This window comes from Apostichopus japonicus, chromosome 18 (assembly GCF_037975245.1).
Source record: "Apostichopus japonicus isolate 1M-3 chromosome 18, ASM3797524v1, whole genome shotgun sequence".
In the NCBI taxonomy this organism is placed as follows: domain Eukaryota; kingdom Metazoa; phylum Echinodermata; class Holothuroidea; order Aspidochirotida; family Stichopodidae; genus Apostichopus; species Apostichopus japonicus.
This window is the reverse complement of record NC_092578.1, coordinates 2,394,204-2,415,454: the sequence shown is the minus strand read 5'-3', so window position 1 is coordinate 2,415,454 and position 21,251 is coordinate 2,394,204. Positions and strand designations below refer to the sequence as shown.

Sequence of the window (21,251 nt, the reverse complement as noted above, 5' to 3'; positions counted from 1 at the left end):
CCACTACATCCTTCAGTTGGGCAGTATACATATTACTACTTTAATAACACACAGGATAATAGTGAAAGTAAGTTTACCTGACTATAACCGCAGCAGCAATGGCCTGCTGAACTGACAATCCCATCAACCTCTTACTTATCTACCTTTACTACAACCAGTATTACAAAACTTGTACAAAAGAACAGAATGAACTTTGCACATCTACTTCCAGCCACAAAGTCTCCCCCCTTAGCATACTTCTTTCAATCCTTGTAACAAATAACAACCATAGCTGCCACTTTGTTTACAGTGCAATGTATAGAAGACAATCACTTCTTCTCACCTCTGGCAGATCAAATCAGTTAAAATTGATAGTCTTGCCCCCTTAAGATGAAGATATGTCACACTTAACAAATCATACACCATAAAAAGCACCCTTACACCACTATCATCCATAGTATGTACTCTCTATCTAAGACTTCCTTTACCCTAACAAGAAAAAAATAAAATAAAAAATCTTTTTGGCAAATGCTCCCCCCCCCCATCAGAGACGGGTCATAAATTATCCCTACACCTTCTCTTGAACTCATAAATAACAAAAGCCTCTGTAACAGCTGATACTCTTGAGTTAACAATAACCTTGTAAACCATGCTTTTTTTTTCAGGAAATAAAAAAAATATAAAAAAAAGAAAAATATGGAAAAAAGAAAAGAGTAGAAACTGTGTCATCATCAAAGTGGGAATATTAAAAAAAGTGGCCTTTGTTCCTTCAGTCTACTTTAATGTCCTAGAAAGTGTCAGGAAGGTTTAAATACCTCTTTATATCCACCAGCAGAATGTTCCAGTCAAGAGAGGTTTCCCTGTTATATTTATTTCCATTTAGAAGCTGATCTCTAAAAAATATGACAGTTATAATATCCTATTCTTCGTCCAGACCACCATTTACTACTACTACTACCGAGTGTTCGACTCTTTTTCCTACTTTTTGTTTTGTTGTTGCTACATTGATAGTTTTGACAAAGTCTTCAACACTTCAGTGGATTTCATTGTAGAGTAGTCAGCCCTAGATCGTTGGAGACATGGGGTCATTCGTGAAGGAGAACCATACATATACCAACACCACCAATTAACGCAAACACAAGAAAGATTTGTTGCTTGATGAGTTCATCGGTGCAAAGGTTTGTTAAAGTTAAATATCCCAGCGATCTATCCAGCTTTTTCATTTTTTTTATGGATGTCTGGGAGAGAAGGACCCAACACCGAAGAACTGTTCAAGCTACCTTTTGTGGGTGAATGAAAATTTTCCCCTTTTCCTTCTTTGTAAAAAATAAAAAAATAAAAAAATCTTTCAGTCAACAATTGAGCGAGGTGCCTGCCAGCTATTAGTTACGGAACCTTCTATCGAGCTGAAGTGTCCACGATGGGTGCAACTCAATCTGCTTGCGTCAATTGTGGTTACGAACCACCTACCTTGGACTTCATTCCTCATTCATTAAATGTGAGTATACTTCATCTTGTTTTTTAATTAATTAATTAATAGAAAAGAACAACAAAAGATTAAATTTAAGCAAATAATTAAACATTCATTGACAAATTGGCTTATGTTAGTATTTAGGCCCTTTCTTATTTTGGTAACTTTTTTTTAACACTTTTTTTTTTATAGTATGATGTAGTCTCCATAACTTTCTTAAACCAGAGTTAGAAAGGGATGGGGAGGGGGGGGGGGTGAGCGGGGAGGATTTCAGGCTGTGCTGTTAGTATTATATGTAGGGTATTCAATTTTGAAATTTAATAATTTAAATAGTTTAAAATATGGTGCTGCAACATTTAGACAAGAAATAAAAGAAGTAAACTTTTGAAAATTAAACTAACGGAACAATTGGAATTATCAGAGTTTCTTCTCTTTCTCCTGGGTTGCCTAACATTTCATTTCTGTAAATGGCGATTCAATGGTTGATGCATTTATGGACAAATATGGAACAAGTCAAAACTTTCTAAATCATTGGAAAAGATAAGAAGAATGATAATATGAAATATCAAAGGATAACAAATTTATCAACAACTTAAATTTGTTTACTATTTATAGATGTTGAGAAACTTGTAACTAAACATTAATGGTATCATGAGTTTGTTCAAGAGGAAGTGGCAGTGAAAAGACTGTCCATTGAAATGTTTGGTACCAGGAACGGGAAGTTTGGTACAGGATTGAACATTTGTAGATAAAATCTTGATTCCCTACCTCTTTAATTAATGGCCTATGGCATCACCCAAAGCACAAGTAACATCTAGGATATTCTGCCTTCATATTCCTCCTTGTGGTTTTATTATCAAGGTTTAAATATAATAATGGGCTTCATGTTTTTTATAAAACATGACAAAAATTATACCAAGGTTATTCATTCACATTTCACAGGGTACATTCAGTTACAAACTATGTACTAAATGAAATAGGAGAGTGGTAAAAGGATAATTATTGAAATGTGATAAAACATGAATTTTCCAAATAACCACAGAAAGGGGGAGGGGACAGGGTAAATTATGAACATTTTGTGCTTTTGCTGTGAACAATTGTTGTCGTTTTGAGTTTTGTTTGACAAGTGAAAATGCAATGAAATATAAAGGGTGGCTAATAACTTTCATTGATAAATATATGCTGTGAACCACTTGGAGAAGGAAAAGTACACAAAATTCCCAACTTTCTTAACTTTTATTTTTCACTCCTCTCCACCTTGAGTTTCTATAAATGCATTCAAATCGTGTTCAGGGGCAGGGGCTGGTTATTTTGACCAGAGATGAAATCATGACCAATTTATTACAGTATCCATTCATGCTAACCTTGGCACTGTCGCTCAATAATCTTGGGTTTTTGTTGTGTGTATCCTCCCTGTTTGAGGATACCTTGTCATTTAAATATTGATTTTTTTTCACTTCAAACCTTTCACAAGTTATTTTATCCCGAGATAATATCCTTCATATCATATGTACCATTGTAGTTGACCATACATAAGACATCTACCAAGTTATAATTAATTACAACTACTTAATGTTAGGAACAGATCTGTTTGAATTTCAAAAGACAAAATCCAATAGTCTTGGACAAACTCAAGAAAAGGAGTTGAATGGTAGAAGGTTATTTAAATTTAAATTTGAAGGAGAGCAGAAAGGGAATAGGATTTGTGGAGCATTATCCCAGACTTTGCATCTGTTTAGTCAACAAGGACCAAACAGCTTTCAGTTGACAACAGTGACAAATTACTGAAATTAAACCCACATTATCTCTCCATCTTTCATCTTAAATCAGGTTGTTGTCTTTATGTACATTGTTGCAATAATGATAAAGCAATCAAGTACTTGTTTTTACAAATTTACAATAACACACCATTGACTGTCAAAATTAGTGGGTTGCATAATTTCAATATTTGGTGTAAGATATCATACATAGTTGACTAGCTTTACTTACTGTTTCCAGAAAACCAAAAGTCTCACAAAAAGATGACGATTGTTATGATGGTTCCAGAGGGTTCTTCATGAATATTCATAATGTAACTGTAGCAGATGTAAACATTAATGTCGCTGCTATAAATTGTCATGTACATAGATGATGGCAGCATGAACTACATGTTAGATCTATGAACTTATAACATGAACATATCTTTCCTGACATATTTGGTACACACCAAAACTGGAACATGCTCTGAAATTTATCAAGTTTATAAAGTGCTACATTTCACGTCATGAAAATGTCTTTCCACAGCAAGAAAACGTACATGTTCATGAGCTGCATAATGATCAAAATCATAAGCATCAACATCATGGATATATCCTATAAGGCATGACAGGGCACTAATAGTGACATGAGCTAAAGCTGGTACTTTGTCCCTTTCGGCATCCCATAGCTGTTTTAGACTCGGCACGAAAGTAGGCTATTCAAATAAATATAAAGTCCAATCGAAGCCAAGCATTTGCAAGACATCTTGATAGTCCCACTTTTGCAATTTACATAACATATTTATGTCCTATAAAAGCTGTGTTATGAAAAAAAAGGATAAAAAAAAACATAAATTTTTCTGATCAGAGAATGGTATTTGCCGGCCAATTTTAGTAATTTTTAGTAACTTAGACTAAATTATGATTTTAATAATTCAGATTAAATTAACCCTGGACAATTAATGCCTCAATGGCAAGAGGAGAACCTGGCAGATATCTACTTCCAGAAGTCTTTTTAACTACTTTTCCCCGCATATATTTCAACCATTCCAGGTCCATTAAATAGAATTTGGGATCCTTAAAAGTTTCACCTTTCACTGAGGTTCTGCTTGTCCCAATCCCTCTTACATTTTCCCTTTCATGCAATGGTAGGAGCTCTTGCAGAACTTTCAAAATTTTATGTTGTTGGAGTTAAACAGGAATAAATTTGTCAAAAGGAATTAATGTGAAGAGTATGCATGTTTCCAATAATGAAAATATGAAAATTATGTACAATAGCACCCCCAAACTGTTCAAACTACAAAACAGTTGTTTGGGAATGTAAGTTTAGATTATGTTTCCCTTCCAATACTACCATTTCGTCAACAACACTTTCGTGTGGGCAAACACACGCCAAGGTGGCTAACATTAAGGAATCATGTGGTTTGTTCTCAGTCACATATGATAGGCTAGAGTAAACAAAATATCGTGTAAATCACAAGGACATGACATTGGACGATAAGTTGCTTTTTTGGGAATGACTTACAGAAGATTGAATCACATTTCAGCTGAAAACTGATAGCAAGCAAAAACCAATCAAATCATCTGGATATATATCAAGGAATAATTTAGAAAATAAATCTCGACATTAGAGCAACACAAAATCGCTGTGCACAGACAAATGAAGCTGCATTGCTTTTTCTTCAACATCTACTGCAGCTAATGGTCTTTTTTCTGTTAAAACCACCTCTTTGGTAATATAAATGGCTATTGAAGGTCTCCAAATTTCTGCTTTTAAATATGTAAATCAAAACTTTGTCATCATGAATCCAGACATACTGGAAATTATTTTGATATCTCAGTTGTTACAACCTTCTTTACTTCCTTTTTATCTTCCTTTGTATCAAATTTTGTCAACTTGTTTTATATTTCCTTCCATCTCATCCCCCCAACCCCCCCCCCAACAAAAAAACATCCTTCTTATCAATGGAAAACTTTTCTTTTTTGTCCCTCTACTTCGAAGTGAAAATGTTTCACAGGATTATGAAATGAATGTCCCTGGTTGAGTAAAAATTTATTTCAGATGGACGTTGCAGCGGTTTCAAAACAAAAGCCAGCTCCTGACATTTTGTGATCTTCGTGAATGACATTGAGGTGAAGGAAGTTCATTCACCTATTTTCATCATGTGTTCATGATGCCCTTCTTATACCATTTATGTAACACTGTGGCTTGATGTTATTATATGGTATACTCTTACTAATTCCTCTAGTAACTGTAATTTAGTATTACTTTGATGACATTTATCAAATAATTCTATTCAATTAACAAATAATTACGACATGGATGTGTAACTCTTTATTACTCGGTTAAGTACTGTTTGACACGGTTTAGTAGAGATTTACGACTTCTAAAAAGTTAAAACTATCCAAAACCATGTAACATGGTGAACACCGTGAAAAAGTTTACAAATGTCACACATACTTTGAAATTTTTAAAAAATGAGTACAGCCTTATGTCCTTTCGTATAAAGTTTGAGACCTATTTTTAAAGTTGAATTACTCAATAACTTAAGATCTTATCTACCGTTTCCATACCTCTCTTTCCTCCCTCATTCCAGCCCCCATCTCCCCCCTCCCACTCGACCACTCACCCACCACCCACCCACCCACTCTTTGAACATTGGTACAGCAAACCCTGGTTGACCCAGATTTGAAGTAGGCCAAGTCAACAGTTAAGTTTGTCTGTAATGAACAATCTGAGATAAGTTTGTTGTTTGATGTTTATAAGAGGACCTGGTTTCTGGCTGCTGTTAAAAGGAAAGCAACGTACGAGTGGCCTAAATATTTCCGACAACAAAAGATGAGAGGCGTGTTAGGAATCTGGCTAAACATTGACTTAACACAAATATTCATTTTTGTAGCTATACAATAAAATCACAAGTGGGGCGAGAGATATAGATAAGTAGTTATAAAGTCAAGGACAAGAATACATAAAAGAAACTATAGAACTTCTAAATAAACTGCAAAAAAATATATATAAAAAAACTTAGAATAAATAAATAATAAAAAGCCTTCCCCTGCTGTGTTAGATAAGCGACCGTCCATAAAATAACAAACTATTGTGCACTTCTTGACCTACTTTATGAGCACCGTGCGTGCGCATAAAGACTCAATTCAAACATTGGCCCATTTTTGTTTTTTCCCCCTTTTTAATTTTTTTTTTATTAACATTATTTTATCTCTCTTCAGGAACAAAGTCTAGCACCTATTATGATTGATAAAGGTACCCTAATATTGTCTGGGAATCAACTACATAAATAGAATGCCTCAAGGGCTGCCTCAAATCATGACAGGAAATGAGAAGAACAGACCCCCCTGAGGTCCTACTACGATCAGAAGTGTCCACCCATATGAGACTTTTCACCTTCAAAGCCACTTTGTGCATTAGCTCTGGTAAATTAGTGATTCTAATCAAAGTTAAAATTGCACAACAATGCATTTCCTTATCTTGACTAAAGTCAGCCTTTCCATTTAAGTAACAAAGGGGGTGGGTAGGGGGGGGTGTGAAGAAAAGAATATGACAGAAATGCCATATTTGCATATTTGATTCGTACTAGAGATGTGTGTCAGGGCAATGAAGCACTTATAATAAAACAAGATCATTAATTAAGTTGTTCATTTAATGTTAATTTACTGAAATGATTAAGCATTGAAGTATGTACATCTAATTGACTCACCAATTATCTGAAGCAATTTGACCAAACCATATGGTACAATGCACTGATCAAAATAACATTGCATTAGATGAAAGCTGCATACAATTAAACCGATATAATCAATATTTCCATTCTGGTCTGAATATCTGGTCACCCAAGTCTTTTGTTTATTTAGCAATAAAACAGCCAAGTTAAACAGCACTGATTCAAATATTAATTATAAATTTGTCATCGTTTCGGAATGCATCCACAGCAGGTTTAAATATATAACGAGCTGTCGACTGCTGAGTCGATACAAAATGCTCAACTTTTAAAGGTCACCATCTCTTATCAACCCTGAGGTGTTAAATATCATCACAAATTAATGTAGACATTACTACAAACTGAAAGTACAGATAAAATCTAATGGTATTAAATTAGGAGAAACCTCTGCTTTCATTAATAATTAATTATCTTCTCTGCAGTTCAATTCAGGTCATTAACTTTTTGAAATATCTGATGTTTCTGTTATTCATTTTAAAACTTTCCAAACATCCATAAATTTACAAAAAATGTGCTAGTATTTTTTTTTTTTTGGGGGGGGGGGTGTGGTTTATTTACATCAAGCTCATTCACATACAAGCAGAGGGTTTATCTGTTTTATATGTGTTTTTTTTGGGGGGGGGGCTGGGAGGATGTGACCTTCAAGCAAAGTTATTTGAATTTTCATGAAAGTGCTTGAACATTTCCTCACAAAGTTTACAAAGAACTTTATAAAACTATCATAGTCAATACCTTTTAACTTTCCCATGTCATTCAAAAGTTCTCTAAATATTTGTAATTCCCCTAGCTACAGAGGGAGAACAATCCTACCACTCATTATTCCATGAGTACCTTTTTTTCTGTCTGTCTGTCTCTCAATGAACTTGTGAACCTTTACGTCAAATATTATGGAGTGCTAAAACCTTTTCACATTTAACTTATAATCAAAGTGTTAAAATCAAAGGAACAAATGCACTGTAATTCACCAGAGGCAAACTTTTAGGATATCAATAGGGTCAAACACTTCATGATTAAAAAGGGGCTAGGAAATATTGTAATTCTTCCCCTTAGATCGGATAACAAATTGGAGGGAAGGATAGGGGGCGGGGGGGGGGGGGAATAGAGAAGGAAGAGGTGGAAGGTTGATGAACAGAACAGAAGCAGAGCATTTCAAATTAAAACTTAGTCTACTTCTTCTGGAGGAAGTAAGAGTAGAAAATGTCAGTCCCAGAACGTCAAAATATTGCAGTTGAGGTAATCGTTATAGTACACTTAGGGTTAAATGTCAAAGGGGAACAGTTCTACGTTCTCATAAGGATTGCAAAGACTTTGTCAAGGTCTCTACTTCAAGTATTTCAAATTTTTCGTTAGTGGTCTGATGGGGGTGCAGTGAAGGTCGTAGTTAATGCCTAATACAGTCGATAACACAACCATTTTTTTATATTTTCATAACACCTATAATATAAAACAAAATCTGTTGTTATTACTAATAATTAACAATAATAGAATCAGGAGTATTCCAATTAAGCACTTAAAAGAGATTTTGCCGCCCTTGAAATAACAAACAAACAATTAAAATAAAAGGGAACCAGGTGGTATCAAATTAAAAATCAGATAATAAATTCCATCTAGAACAGGTTATATATGAGGTTCACAAAACGTTGACCACCACAATAGAATATGCCACTCACTTTACAAAGAGCTCTGCATGATATTCATGCTCTTGGCTTCTGTGAATTTCAAAATTTCTATGAAAAAAATATTAAACTGCAAATATAATAAAATAGGTCAATAAAACACACCATACATTACTTGACTTGATGGGAACTGTGTGGTAGGTGGGGGTGTATATTGAGGCAAGATAAGGTAAGGGTGGGGGTCTGGGTTACTGGGATGGGCACATAACTATAAGATCGACTCAGTTTACTCATAGTAATAAAACAATCATTCAATGTGTACATAGGTGAAAGAGCAGTTATTGGCAAGTAGTTATATGTGACTGAATAATTGGAAACTGAGTGCATAAGAGCTGGGGGGAGGTGGAGAGGACCGGATTCCACAGATGATATCCACATTGATCTAGGCAAAATGACTGTTTTGCATAAATTGTCACAAATTATGCATCTTGCCAAAACTTTTAAAACCCTTTGGACTGATACTACAGTATATCAATTTGTACTGTGCGATAACCTACATTATAACAGTCATTGCCCCCGTACCTAATTATAGAGCTAAAATGGGCCACCATATGTTTCGGCTCCTCCAACTCCCTTGTTAAATCTTATGGTTCAGCCTGAAACCAGGAATTAAGTATATCTTGTCTAGAATTATCTTGACCTAGGGGACCACCCCTACAGAAGGTGCTTATCTGATTTCTTTTTCACTTTTTCAACGATGGTCAAATGATTGTCAAATCTGTCTATGGTTTTCAAGCTTGAAAATGACATGAAAAAAAATAAAACATAAAATAAAAACTCAAACATTTGATGACTGGAAAGTGTTCACTTTATATGCAAAAAAGGTTGATAAAGAGTGATCCTATCTAGCATTATGTGGATCTTTTGTTTTCAGACTTTGTTGATTGATGATCCTCTTTCTCACCTTCACTATATCGGTCTTTGTGACCCCTCGAGTGGCGGGTGTCATGGCCCTGAGGAAGGGACCTATGGGGGGAGGTCCATCAGGGCCCATCTCCTTTGAGACATTTTAACCTGATTATGGGTGCTGAGATGCGAAATTGTGTTATATAATTATGCAACCTTTGGAGTTAATTTATGTTCAAAGTTTCCCACATTTTCCCACAAATATTATCAGTTACGATCTTCTTTCTTTCAGATTTGTTGGCTACCTTCCCAAGTTTGTCTTCTTTTTTTTTTTCTTTGTGACCCTAAAAAGGATCATGACTTTCCCATGTTGAATGCTATAGGGACGTAGTCTATGAGGTCGTTTCCCTTGAAAATGGGTCATAAAAATTGGTTCACTGATAAAGTATTGTACACATATATATGCTCCATATAAACAAACAAAAATCAAGAATAATAAAATAAACAAAGGGTCTGTACTGTTAGAGCTAAGCAATAAAAAGAAAAACAAGTACACATGTACTATAAGAATACAATCCCAGCCAAATATGGTGTCAATGCTGTACATAGTATTTCAATGTATTGAGGCCATAACATGACAAAGGTTTACCTTGCCACAAAAAGCAGGCTCTTATCCAATCAATTTTAAAGAAAGGAACTCACAGTTTTCTAAAGACTGAATGAAATATATACCGACCCTAAAATAACAAATCAACAATGAACACAATAGTTTAAATAAACACGTCAAAGTAAAATAGTAATAAAGAGTGAATGGAAACAACCTTCTTTGATGAGAAATCTTTTCAAATTCGAAAATTGCATTTCAACAAAATTATCATGCCTGAATGGAAATGACTACGAGGCTTTCTAATTGGTTAATTAAAATGCAAATAGGACAGGGAATAAGGGCTATAGAAATGAGATCTTTGTCTATCATTACCTGTTCAAATTTGAATATTAGTTGGTGTTTTATTGTTTATGCATTAACTTGCTTACATTTTAAATATATCTACCAAACAGACACTTATTCCATTTAACTTTCCTTTCAAGGTGAAACCAAACAAGAAAGATTCAATTCATAATTTGATGCAATCTCAACAATGGGTAAACAAAATCATATAATCAAAGGGCTTGATTTGATATGGACTGAGAGACCCAAAATTTCAAATTTCGAAATTAATATGATAATTATAGATTATATTAAATTCAATTTAAAAAGCTGCTCTTATAAATTACCTCCTTGCTGATATATTACCCCAAAAAAACTAGTGAATCACAATTAAAAAATGTATATCAAATTGAACTAAACTGGCTGCTGTAAGTGTGATTACTCCAGGGCTAGTTATGTACACAGTCCTACATTCTCATCCTCTCATAGACATGATAAACCAGTTTATGCAGGCTCCCTTCCCCCACTTCCCCCTCCCCAATCCCCTCCCCAATTCCCCTCCCCTATCCCCTCCCCCTTATGAAGTTTGTTGCTATTGTAGTTTATTGTTATAACCTGACAATGTTTGCAATTGAACATGATGACTTTGTGAGGCGGGTGGGTGTTGATGAAGAAAGATTCGAGGGAGTAACATTGGTAAACAAATACACAAATTTGGCAGAGCTTCCATCACCGATGTAACCTGCAGCGCATTGATCATGACCTTATATCAAGGTTTAGCTACTCAGTTTTGCGGGTTGTGAGTTTCTTGGTAATATTATCATAAAATTAAGTCAAAAAAGAGAGAAGGAAAAAATAAAATTCTAAAAAAATCAAGGTTGTGTAATGGTATTTCTTGCTTTTGTGCTTCGACTTTGTTAACTGTTAAAAGAGATATTAGAGCGTAAATAAATTACCTTTGAATAACCCAAACTTGTCCTTTTTACCTTAACGAGTCAAAACAGTTTTAACAGTCCTATGGGTTTGTCAGTTCCTCAAACAATTTAAGTGTGCCGTGAGTAATATCTCGTGAATTTTTTATTCTTTTTTTATTCCATCGCTATAAACTTCTCATATTAAAGGTTTTTTTTTTTTTTAACCCTTTTTAATTTATAATCTATGCCAAACGACCTAAAAAAACTTACATTATCACAAAGAAAATCCTGGCACCATTGTAATAACAGATAAACAAGTCGCACAATAGCATACACAAACAGCCTGTACCAGTTTTGAAAACTCTTTTGTGCGGAGAAATACCCTTCTGGCATATTGACCAAACTAGTCAGAATGAGCAGTGGAGTTCGCAGTTGATCAGCTTAACTATCAACACAAGAGTCAAGGACACTTCCGAGGCTAGAAAACTGTAAAATAGCAAAGTTTTTTTTACAAAGTCGAAAGAAAACTTGTGGAAATGAGGTAGGTTTGAGTCCTTGTAGTAACATCTAATGAGAAACGTAACCATGGTACACCCATCACAAACAATTAAACAGATCTAAAACTAAATTCTTATTGCTAATGACAGGTGTTTGCAAGCAAACCTTAGGAAACAACGCTTCTCGTTAGCCGAAAGATCAACAGAGGAAGAAATTTTGCTAAGGTTTCTATCAAACTTTGATACGTGCCGATAAAAGTGTTCATTTAATTTGATGCAAAAGCCCCCCCCACAAAAAGAGGGCTATTTTAGACGATGTAACCAAGGATGTCGATTAAAAAAATCGCCATGTTAAAAACAAATCCTTTTAAAAAGCAACTGATGCAAGCTTACCTACGAAGAGAGCGGACATGAGCCGGTGGTGTGCGGTGGGTGGCGATGACAGAAGGAATGACCTGATTGTGATTAGGAGCGGCATAGTCCTTCTCCCTCGCTAGGGGTATAACTTACGACTAGGCGTGTCCTATTGGATACTCCAAAGTCTCAAGAGTCAACCAAAACTAGGGCAAAAACCTTTACAGTGTATGAATCAACAGCCTGCAGACTGGGTTCGTCTGTGGGCCACTTAGACTTACTTACTAATAATATGCTATCCATAAATTAGAGGTAAACATTTTGAAACACTGCAAATTTCTGTCAATTTATAGGTCATCGGAGAACTTCTTCTTTGTTTTGGCATCAAAGTCACGTAAAAGCAAATTGTTTCTGTATAGCATGACAGAGTGAGAATTGATTTTCAAAGTGACTGCAAAACTTTGAGTATAAAAAATCCACAATGGTAACCTACAGAGGTAAATTATCAAAAGGATTTGGCTCAACTTGTAGAGCTGACTTGCCTACAGTAGAATCTTCCATTTTGTTATCATAACAATAACTCAAAGATGTCTCCATTCTCTGTGATAACCAAGGAAAGTCTTTTTTTGGTTTGTAATCAATTTCCAGAACTGATCCAAATACACCCCTATCCCTCCCCAACTGCCCCTCTCTTAATCAGTATAGAAGGGAAAACATGACCATGGACGTAGATTAAAATAACGCTAGTAATAATATTCTTAAAGTTCATGAAAATTTGTTCAAAGAGCAGTGTCAGCTCCATCCCAAAACTGCCTCCATCCGTTCAACCCCCCCCCCCCTACCCTCCTTTTTCCTTTGGTCAAGGGAGCAAAACTAATATTCTTAACCTCAGCTACATCCTAAACTTAAACCTGTATTAACTCCTGTATGTTGGCTAAATGTATGTGTGTTTAATAACCATTTCCACTGGATCTACTGCAGGTAAAAAAGAAGAGAAAACGAATGAAATTTGGCCAAAAAGCTCCCAAAAATACAACCTATTTTCGTCACCCAAATTGGAATACCATAGACAAAGCATGTGACCTGGCATACTTTTCCGATGCTTATAATTGGCTTAAATAATCCAAACATTCTTTCGATTTCCTGGTGAATGGGGTTTGTAGGGTCGGTTTGCACCCAGCGCAGATGACCAATATTGTCATAAATTGAGATTATGCTCTCGAATCTTATACTGTATAGTCTTCCCATGTTCAGAGTCATCTTAATAATAATCATTTCGACGACATCTGTCTCACACTTTCCAGAAACATGATGCATTTTTTTTTTGTTGATAAACTCTTTTTGACTAGCTTGTGCGAACCCTTGCTGGGTTGCGGGGCTTTGACCTTCCACTGCAGCAAGCTCAGATTGAAATTTCATAACAGAAAGTCACTGGAAAATGGATGATACCAACTAAGTTTGTTTGATCCTAAATCTCCTCTGCTAATAGGTCTGTTTCAGGATTCCAGTTGTTAAAGGGTAACTCTATACCATCTCCTAACATTCCTCTGCCCAGGGAATTAGCCCTACAGAGGGGTGAGAGTGACCATTAATAAGGAATGGCTTGCACCATCTCGTTACACATGGGTGTCAAGATAAAAAAGTAGGACAGGTCACATCACAGATGGGTATTGCCTCCTCCACCTAGTCAAGTTGGGAGGTAACATGCCAGCTGTATTGATATGAGCAGAACATAAGGAGAGAAAACCAGGTCACTTTTGCGTAAGTTCAAGCTAACCTGTCAGGACTAATCAAGGCTAAAAGGAAAACTAACTGGAACAGGAAACTGCTCTCCTAAGAGAGTGGTTTACTCCCTATGTGCTCCCTGGGCTGGTGACAAGATCACCACGGTAACAATGAGAGAGGTACAAAGAACAGCTAAGACAATGACAACCTTGAGTAATATCTGAGAAGAGCTACAAATAAACAAACATACAAACAAAGGAAAAACAATGAAAAGAAAGAATTGAAAAGAATTGTTCATTGAGATTTTGTTCACAAACATGTGGTGACATTAAAAGCAGTTTGCCAATGTCAACTGTTAAGGAAAAGAGACCACAGCCACCCCAATATTCTTTCTGCCTAGACTAGGACCTGATCGAAGAGGTCACTGGGTCAGTGGGGTATATTTTGATTGGTAATTGCTAATGAGCAAGAAGACATTATGATATGCATATAAACAGAATCATAGGTTAAAGCAGAGAGTTGCTTTTGGAATAGCAAATATCTTTGGTTACAAATAAGGGTGGATTTTATAGGGGTTTTGTTCTCACATGCAGATGGAATGTTAATCTTAAGTGGTATTTTAAGTTATTTTTGAGATTAAAACAAGAGGATGGAAGAATGGTTTCTTTCAAGTTGTGTATGAACTGAGAATTGCTTTGTGCCAGGTCTACAGAACAAACAATATCTTGCTTAAATTTGTTTGCTTTTTAATGAAATTTTCACTGAAATTATTTCATTGGTTTCACTGGAATAGTGAACACAGACTGCCTCAGACAGGTTAAAGATACATATTCTTGCTATCGCATCTATCCTTTTGTTGTCACCATCGACTAATTAAAACTTAACTACTTAACAAATTATTAATCAATAATTCACTTAGTATTTATTTAGTATTCTTTAGGGATATATTGATACTTTGTACTATCAGCTGCTTGTGTTGCCATGGTAACAGTTCTGCCCATGCACTCAAAAATATATAGTTGGATATAGCTACATGATAAAACTACTCTACAAAGTCCATTAGTTTTCACTACAAACATCAACGTACTTCATAAAACCTCATTTTAAACAAAGCTGAGAAGTTAAAGATGGTTCTTTTTGACAGTGAGAGAATAAATCCTATGTTTCTACTCTAGACTTAAAATCTAAATTATCTTTCATGCTGTGTTATTGTGTCTTAGTGTGCCTCAAGACTGCATCCAGTCATATTTTCATCTACATATAGCCCTATCTGCAGAATTAACCGAGACAGCACAGAACAGATAGCAGCATGAGTGTCACCATACATATTGAAACAATTATTCTATCAGTCCATTACTTTTCAAAAACCAAATGTCGGTCTAATTCGTCAAACCATAAAACACAGCTCAGATGATACCTAGGCCCAGTAGACTATGTCAAACTTGGGACTGAGCACACACATGTATGTCACTTGTGTTTGACTAGGGTGACCATTTTTACTATGGTTCAATAAACCAATTGTTCAAAAGATATTATTTTCTTGAATCTGGACTCATCCTTTATCTATGTTTTGACCCATTAAAACAACATTCTAAATATTATTTTTTGAATTCAAGTACACTTATATATAGCAGGAATGATCAAACAGAACCCAGCTGCTTATTGATTGGAACCCTTCAAGGACAGGAGGAGCCCAAACTGACCCATTTTCTGCAAACAGCTGGCCAGCTATAATCCTTGCCTCCTCTTCATGTATCCTTCCTTGCTAGTAGATCTAGTTATTTTCAGCTCACATTGACCCCCCCCCCCCCCCAAGAACTGATAAAGAGGCCATGAGATAAATGGATGAAGACATCTCCTAGTATAGACTAATGGGTCAGTAGTACAGGCTATAGCAGAACTTAGTAGATCATAGAGTCACATTGATGATGTTTTCCTGATCTATGCCTTGGTACATATACTATCAATAAATCTTTCTCCCCACTTACTGAATTTACTATCTTGTCAAAAATGGTTTGTAAGCAGATATATCATTTTGAAGGTTATTGTTACAAAAAAAAGAGATTTATTTATACTTTTGCAAAAAGAGGATCTATTTTAGATAATGGATGAAAGGTTCCCTGGGAAAAGAAAAGACTTGAATGTGGCACAGAAAAGAGAGTATTGCCTTTAACTTGTACTAATGTAACATACAGCCAAAAAAGAAAGAAGAACAATCATCCCAAAGTTTTAACTGGCATTTCTATAGGGATATATGAAGAGTGAGAAAGGTCCACAACTGAATCTGAATGTGGGGCGAGGTTGGGGGGGGGGGGAATGTAGCCATATATTTTTACCATTTCTATTAATCGTCTTTGATTTTCTTGTACTTGCTGTTTGGAGGGGGGGTGGGTTTTTTGAAGAAAGATGTGATGGCAACAGAAGCATAAAACAATGCCTAATATAGTGTATAAAGTGTACACAGTGAAATATTAGGTTTCCTTCTAACAGGTAGCCAGATAAACAAAGTGTAGAGAGAGTAGCAGATCCAATATCAACTTAGGAATATCCCTCTCTGTACCACTCCTACCTCATCCCTTCCCCCTCCCCTTCCCCCTCCCCCTCCCCTTCCCCCTCCCCTAGCCTCCAAACCATACATCTAGAAAATTAGCCCACTGCAATTCTTTATAATTAAACTGCAGTTCATACAGCAAGCAAACTTGTCACACTGTGTTACTATACGGACTCAGAAAAAAAGGGAAAAAAAACAAAACATCTCAAAGGCATATCTTTATAAAGAAACCATTAAGACAGGAAGGAACTTCTCTCAAAAGTCTTTGAAAAATTAGGTCTTCTCAATACCATTATAATAATTCACATATGAAAAGAAAAGGGATTTTTTTTTATAATCTGCACAGAAAACCAGTCACAGGGCAAGTGTTTCCTTGGCTACGAGCCCATTTTTTATTCCTTACAGGATAAATGGATAAAATAGGTTCCATAATTTAGCATCCACTCCCTCCCACTCTCAATGTGACCAGAATCACAAGGTCAATGTCACCTCATCATATATAACTCAAGAATAACACTTGGCTGGTTATGAGGTGGCTAATGCTGTCACTGCACCCAACACCTCAATGTACTTAATGAACCATCTGCTTCACGTGTGATACACTACCCCAGATACCTTTCATGTTTCACAAGCCAAAGAGACCTTGCATCAACTAGATTACATCTGCACCTCCCAAGGAAAACACTTATACCAACCAAGGTTGTTATGATATTATTTTTTTTTTATATTTCAAATAGGTTAACTAGAGTTCACTTTTTATTTTCTCTCTATTGCTTTGAACATGTCATTCAACAAATGCTTCTCAAAGTGAAAATTTTTTGTTTCCAATCATCTGTTAATATTAATTAGACTGTCTATATTAATTGATTACTTAGTTCTAGCAGGAAGTTCTTGGCACTTCATTTATTTAGCCAACTCAATGTACCTACATCTCACCACTTCCCTAGCTGGGATGTGCTCACGCTGGGCGGCTGAGCCTGGCAGTTCTGAATGCTGCCCGCCCAGCACAAATGGTATTTTTAAGCATTTCTTACCCAGCACTATATTTGATGAATAATTTAACAAATTTTACCATTACCAATATATGGGTGAAATATTGGCACAGAAGTTACCTCCGGAATAGAAAAAAGATAGCACCATATCTAACCATACTTCATCTGCAATAATATGGTGGTGTATACAGATGTACTTCCCCTATTAACATATTAAAAATTGCTACTATTTTGCAGAAAAGATCTTCAAAGATCAAACTACTTTTACAACTTGAAGCTGTGTTCATTGATGTTTACTAGTTATATCCCTTATTCAATTATCCAGTTGACTCTATCAATATTTTTAAGGCATGAAAAAAATAGGCGTACTTCTATTAATTAATAAAAGCAATCATAAACACCATGCTAGAATAATGTGACACCTCACAGCTGCCCTTGAAAATTTGACTTCATCATTAATTGTTTCTGCGATCCAATTGAATTTGTGACCTATTTTAGTGTAAATTGTATGACTATATCATTTGAGAGATGGCTTCAAGATCTGGAAATAGGAGTTCACTAGGGTAAGGAGAAGGGGTAAGGGATGGGGTAAGGGTAGGGTAAGGGGTAGATAAAGGGTAGAGTAAGGGGTAGGTAAAGAGTAAGGGGTTGGGTAAGGAGTAGGGTAAGGGGTTGGGTAAGGGGTTGGGTAAGGGGTAGGGGAATACAATGGTAAAATGTTCTCTGTTATAATAGGAAGTGAACTAGAGTAAGTAAAAGAAATAGGCATTCTGTTGGTTTGTCAGTTTGTCCATCATTTACATTGTTATTAGTCTTCTTTGAACCTCACCTAACAATGCTCCCCTTGTTTGACCTGGAGTTGGTTCATCATCTATGACCTAACCACATGGTTGGACCTGTATGAACTTATAAACCACTAAAACAGTAGCTCCTTGGGTCTATTGATCTATATACTCATTTAAACCAGTTTTGAGTTTTCTTTACTTTGTGGTACTATTAACCCTTGGACAATATCTGAATTTTACAGGTTTTTTTTTAAATTTTTCTCAACTTTGAAACAAAGAGCAAATTATAACTCAAATTTTGTTTCTAGGTTTTTTTTTCTTCTTGTTTTCATGACTGTTGTGAAAGCTATATATGCATGCAGCAAACAGTTACAATTCCACTCTTTTAATGCTCAAGTATATTTCTATCTAAAAGTGAAAGTACATCCAAAGTTTAAATCGAATACCAGCTCTATTCCATATTCATGAATTTGTCTGCAGTTTTATCGACTGACCGAAATCTGATGTACTATACACGGGTGTGATGAAATATCACTGAATGTGAAATTTCAGTCAAATTTTAACCAAAATCAAAATATTCCCATTCAACCACCTGACCTTGTACTTTGATCGAGTCTGCGAATGGGAACGCAGAAGGTCATTATCAGCAAAGAAAGGCCGTTCTTACCATTATATGATCCTTTAAACGTGTCCTCCAAAACTGAGTCGATGATGGACACCTTTTAGGGAGAGAATGCACGTACCCTCCAGCTAGAAGTACTTTGCCACATGATTGATAGCTCCTGGCCTTATGTTTATTTATTTATTTGTTTTATTATTTTGGCAAAGGAAAAAGTTATTCAAATATACACATTATATAAAGATAATGCCATTTTTTTTTCAAATGGTAAAAGCTAACAATTTTTTTTCCCCTTCACAAATCAATCCTAGTATAAAGTTTAATTCTTTTATGATATTTACATACAATGGATATCATTATAAATTTCAGAGTAATTATAGGCTGGGGTATTTGATATGGACATTTTTTTTTCCACCGAATTGTATAATTTACTGATTGTCATTCGTTAATGTTAAGAGCTTTTACTAAAGGGAATCCAAATATCCAGTCTCATCAAGACCCCTAGAGTTTTTTTTCTGTTTTTTATAACCAATTCAAATGATCTCTATAATTTTTACTTCAGCCCTTACATACTTATTATCTCTTGTTGTTCACATTTAATAAAACCATGATTTTTCACAGATATGGCACCAAATTTACCATACTCACTGAACCACTGCAGAATCAAAGGGTCAACAGCCCCATCTATATACAGATCTGCATATTTACATAAACAATATATAATATTCAGTCAACTGAAAGATAATCCCTTCCTATTTATATTCTTCACAGACGGAACCTTTTACACTTGGAGATTTAATATTACCCCAGTGTATCATTATTCATCAATATGCATCTGTACCACACTATTAAAATGACCTACTGAACTTTCAAGCAATGCCTTTAATATTCAGAGTGTTGTAAAAAAAAAATTGAGAATAATTAAACCAAGTTCTTCAAGGTCTGCTGTTGTTAGATGTCCATATGCCATGTAGCTTGTGAAAAAAGTCGGTTATGAATTTCGAGATATTGAATATGCTGTGCGCTTCAACGGTGTATTGTGGCGAAACATCAAGGTTCCAGCATTCCAGCTTTCATACATGGTTAATTATCTAGCATTTGAAAAATTAGGTGTTATCCATTCTATGATAATAATTTACCTAAAGGAAGGTCACAGTTGACTTAAATTACAGTCACTTGTTGGTTTGCTTAAGTCATATTTACATAGTCCCAACGGAAACTTTGGAATTTCACTTTTAATATCAACAAGATTTTTCCAAGCAATAAACTTTTTAAAATATAATACATAATTACAATGCAATAGTCACTTCCTTTATGCAAAGCACCAACCAAATAACATTGAAATTTCATCCATTTTGCTATATAATCTGTACTTAATTAAATCGCAAACTGTCATGATATTTCCACCGAATCGTCAATCACTTACTAAAAAACATCTCATCCTATAGTACTACATTTTACAACCTTTCATCAAAATGAGTTCTCTATACAATCACAATTACAGAGCAAAACAAACTGAACGAGACTCACCACAACATCCCCCCAAAAAAAGCGGAATGCAAAGTAAATTTGAAAAATGGCATTTTTGTGTTTGCTTTAAGCAGCTCTCTTTTTTACTAGTTCTACCAAAAAATGATAGGAGTCAACCACCCTACAAGCACTCGATAAAGACGAAATGTAAACATCAAAGATTTCTGCTGCCACTTCTATATGATCACAAAACTCTACTACTACAACTACTACTACTTACTACACAGATAGTCTTACTATACTATGATCTGAATATTCATAGGCCATTTAATTTCTAACCAATCACAGGGCTAGCTTGATCTAGGTTTGGAATTAGGCTTTATGGCATACTTTGACCTACTTCTGTTACAATTGGTGGGAGGAGCCTGAGGAATATATTTTTTGGCAGCTCCAGTAGTAAAGGTAAAGCAGCTAAGTAAGAGTGTGACAACTTGGTCATGCTAATTTTCTTAGATAGTTACACAATGGGGCCGAGAATATGGATCATTTTCAAAAGTAAATGGAACAAAAAGGTATTAGTTGCCTACAGTACTTGTGGTGTCACCTGAACTGTGTGAAGTATATAAAGACCTTGTGAACAAGCAAACAGGCAGTTCATTGACGGGGTTTCAAGAGCGAAACAAACGACTACCGCTTCCAGTACAACCAAACTGTAAGTTTTTTACCCACCTCTATTTTGGTATAAGTTCTTTATTCTAAGGCTATTGGCAATGTTTATCATTTATTAATTTAAGCCATCGCTTTCAACTCCCATGAGTCCGTTGTCGTCATTACAGATGACGACATTTCTTCTCAACCCACATACATAATATTTCGGACAATACCTTAAAAACGATATTGTTTCTTTGTTATTTTTGGCAAGGCAGTACGGCTTTCCTTATTTCGTAAGGGGGGAGGGAGGGGGGAAGGAC

At 35.4% G+C, this 21,251-nt stretch overlaps 2 protein-coding genes across 5 annotated transcripts in view; one reads left to right on the top strand and one right to left on the bottom strand.

Moving 5' to 3' along the window:
• Positions 1-21,251, bottom strand: part of LOC139958665 (SWI/SNF-related matrix-associated actin-dependent regulator of chromatin subfamily D member 1-like) — a 135,248-nt gene that overhangs the window by 47,729 nt on the left and 66,268 nt on the right. The gene's annotated exons all lie outside the window — the stretch shown is intronic.
• Positions 801-21,251, top strand: part of LOC139958664 (steroid 17-alpha-hydroxylase/17,20 lyase-like) — a 78,511-nt gene continuing 58,060 nt past the window's right edge. For 2 of the 3 annotated variants that reach the window (XR_011789836.1, XM_071955910.1), the window contains exon 1: positions 801-1,477. Coding sequence is in view for 1 of the 3 variants with exons in the window: in XM_071955910.1 (XP_071812011.1) it covers positions 1,400-1,477 (78 nt within the window). In the remaining 2 variants the exon portion in view is untranslated. Of the gene's footprint in view, positions 1,478-20,470; positions 20,993-21,251 lie in introns of those variants that run through there. The other variant, XM_071955915.1, reaches the window with a different exon arrangement.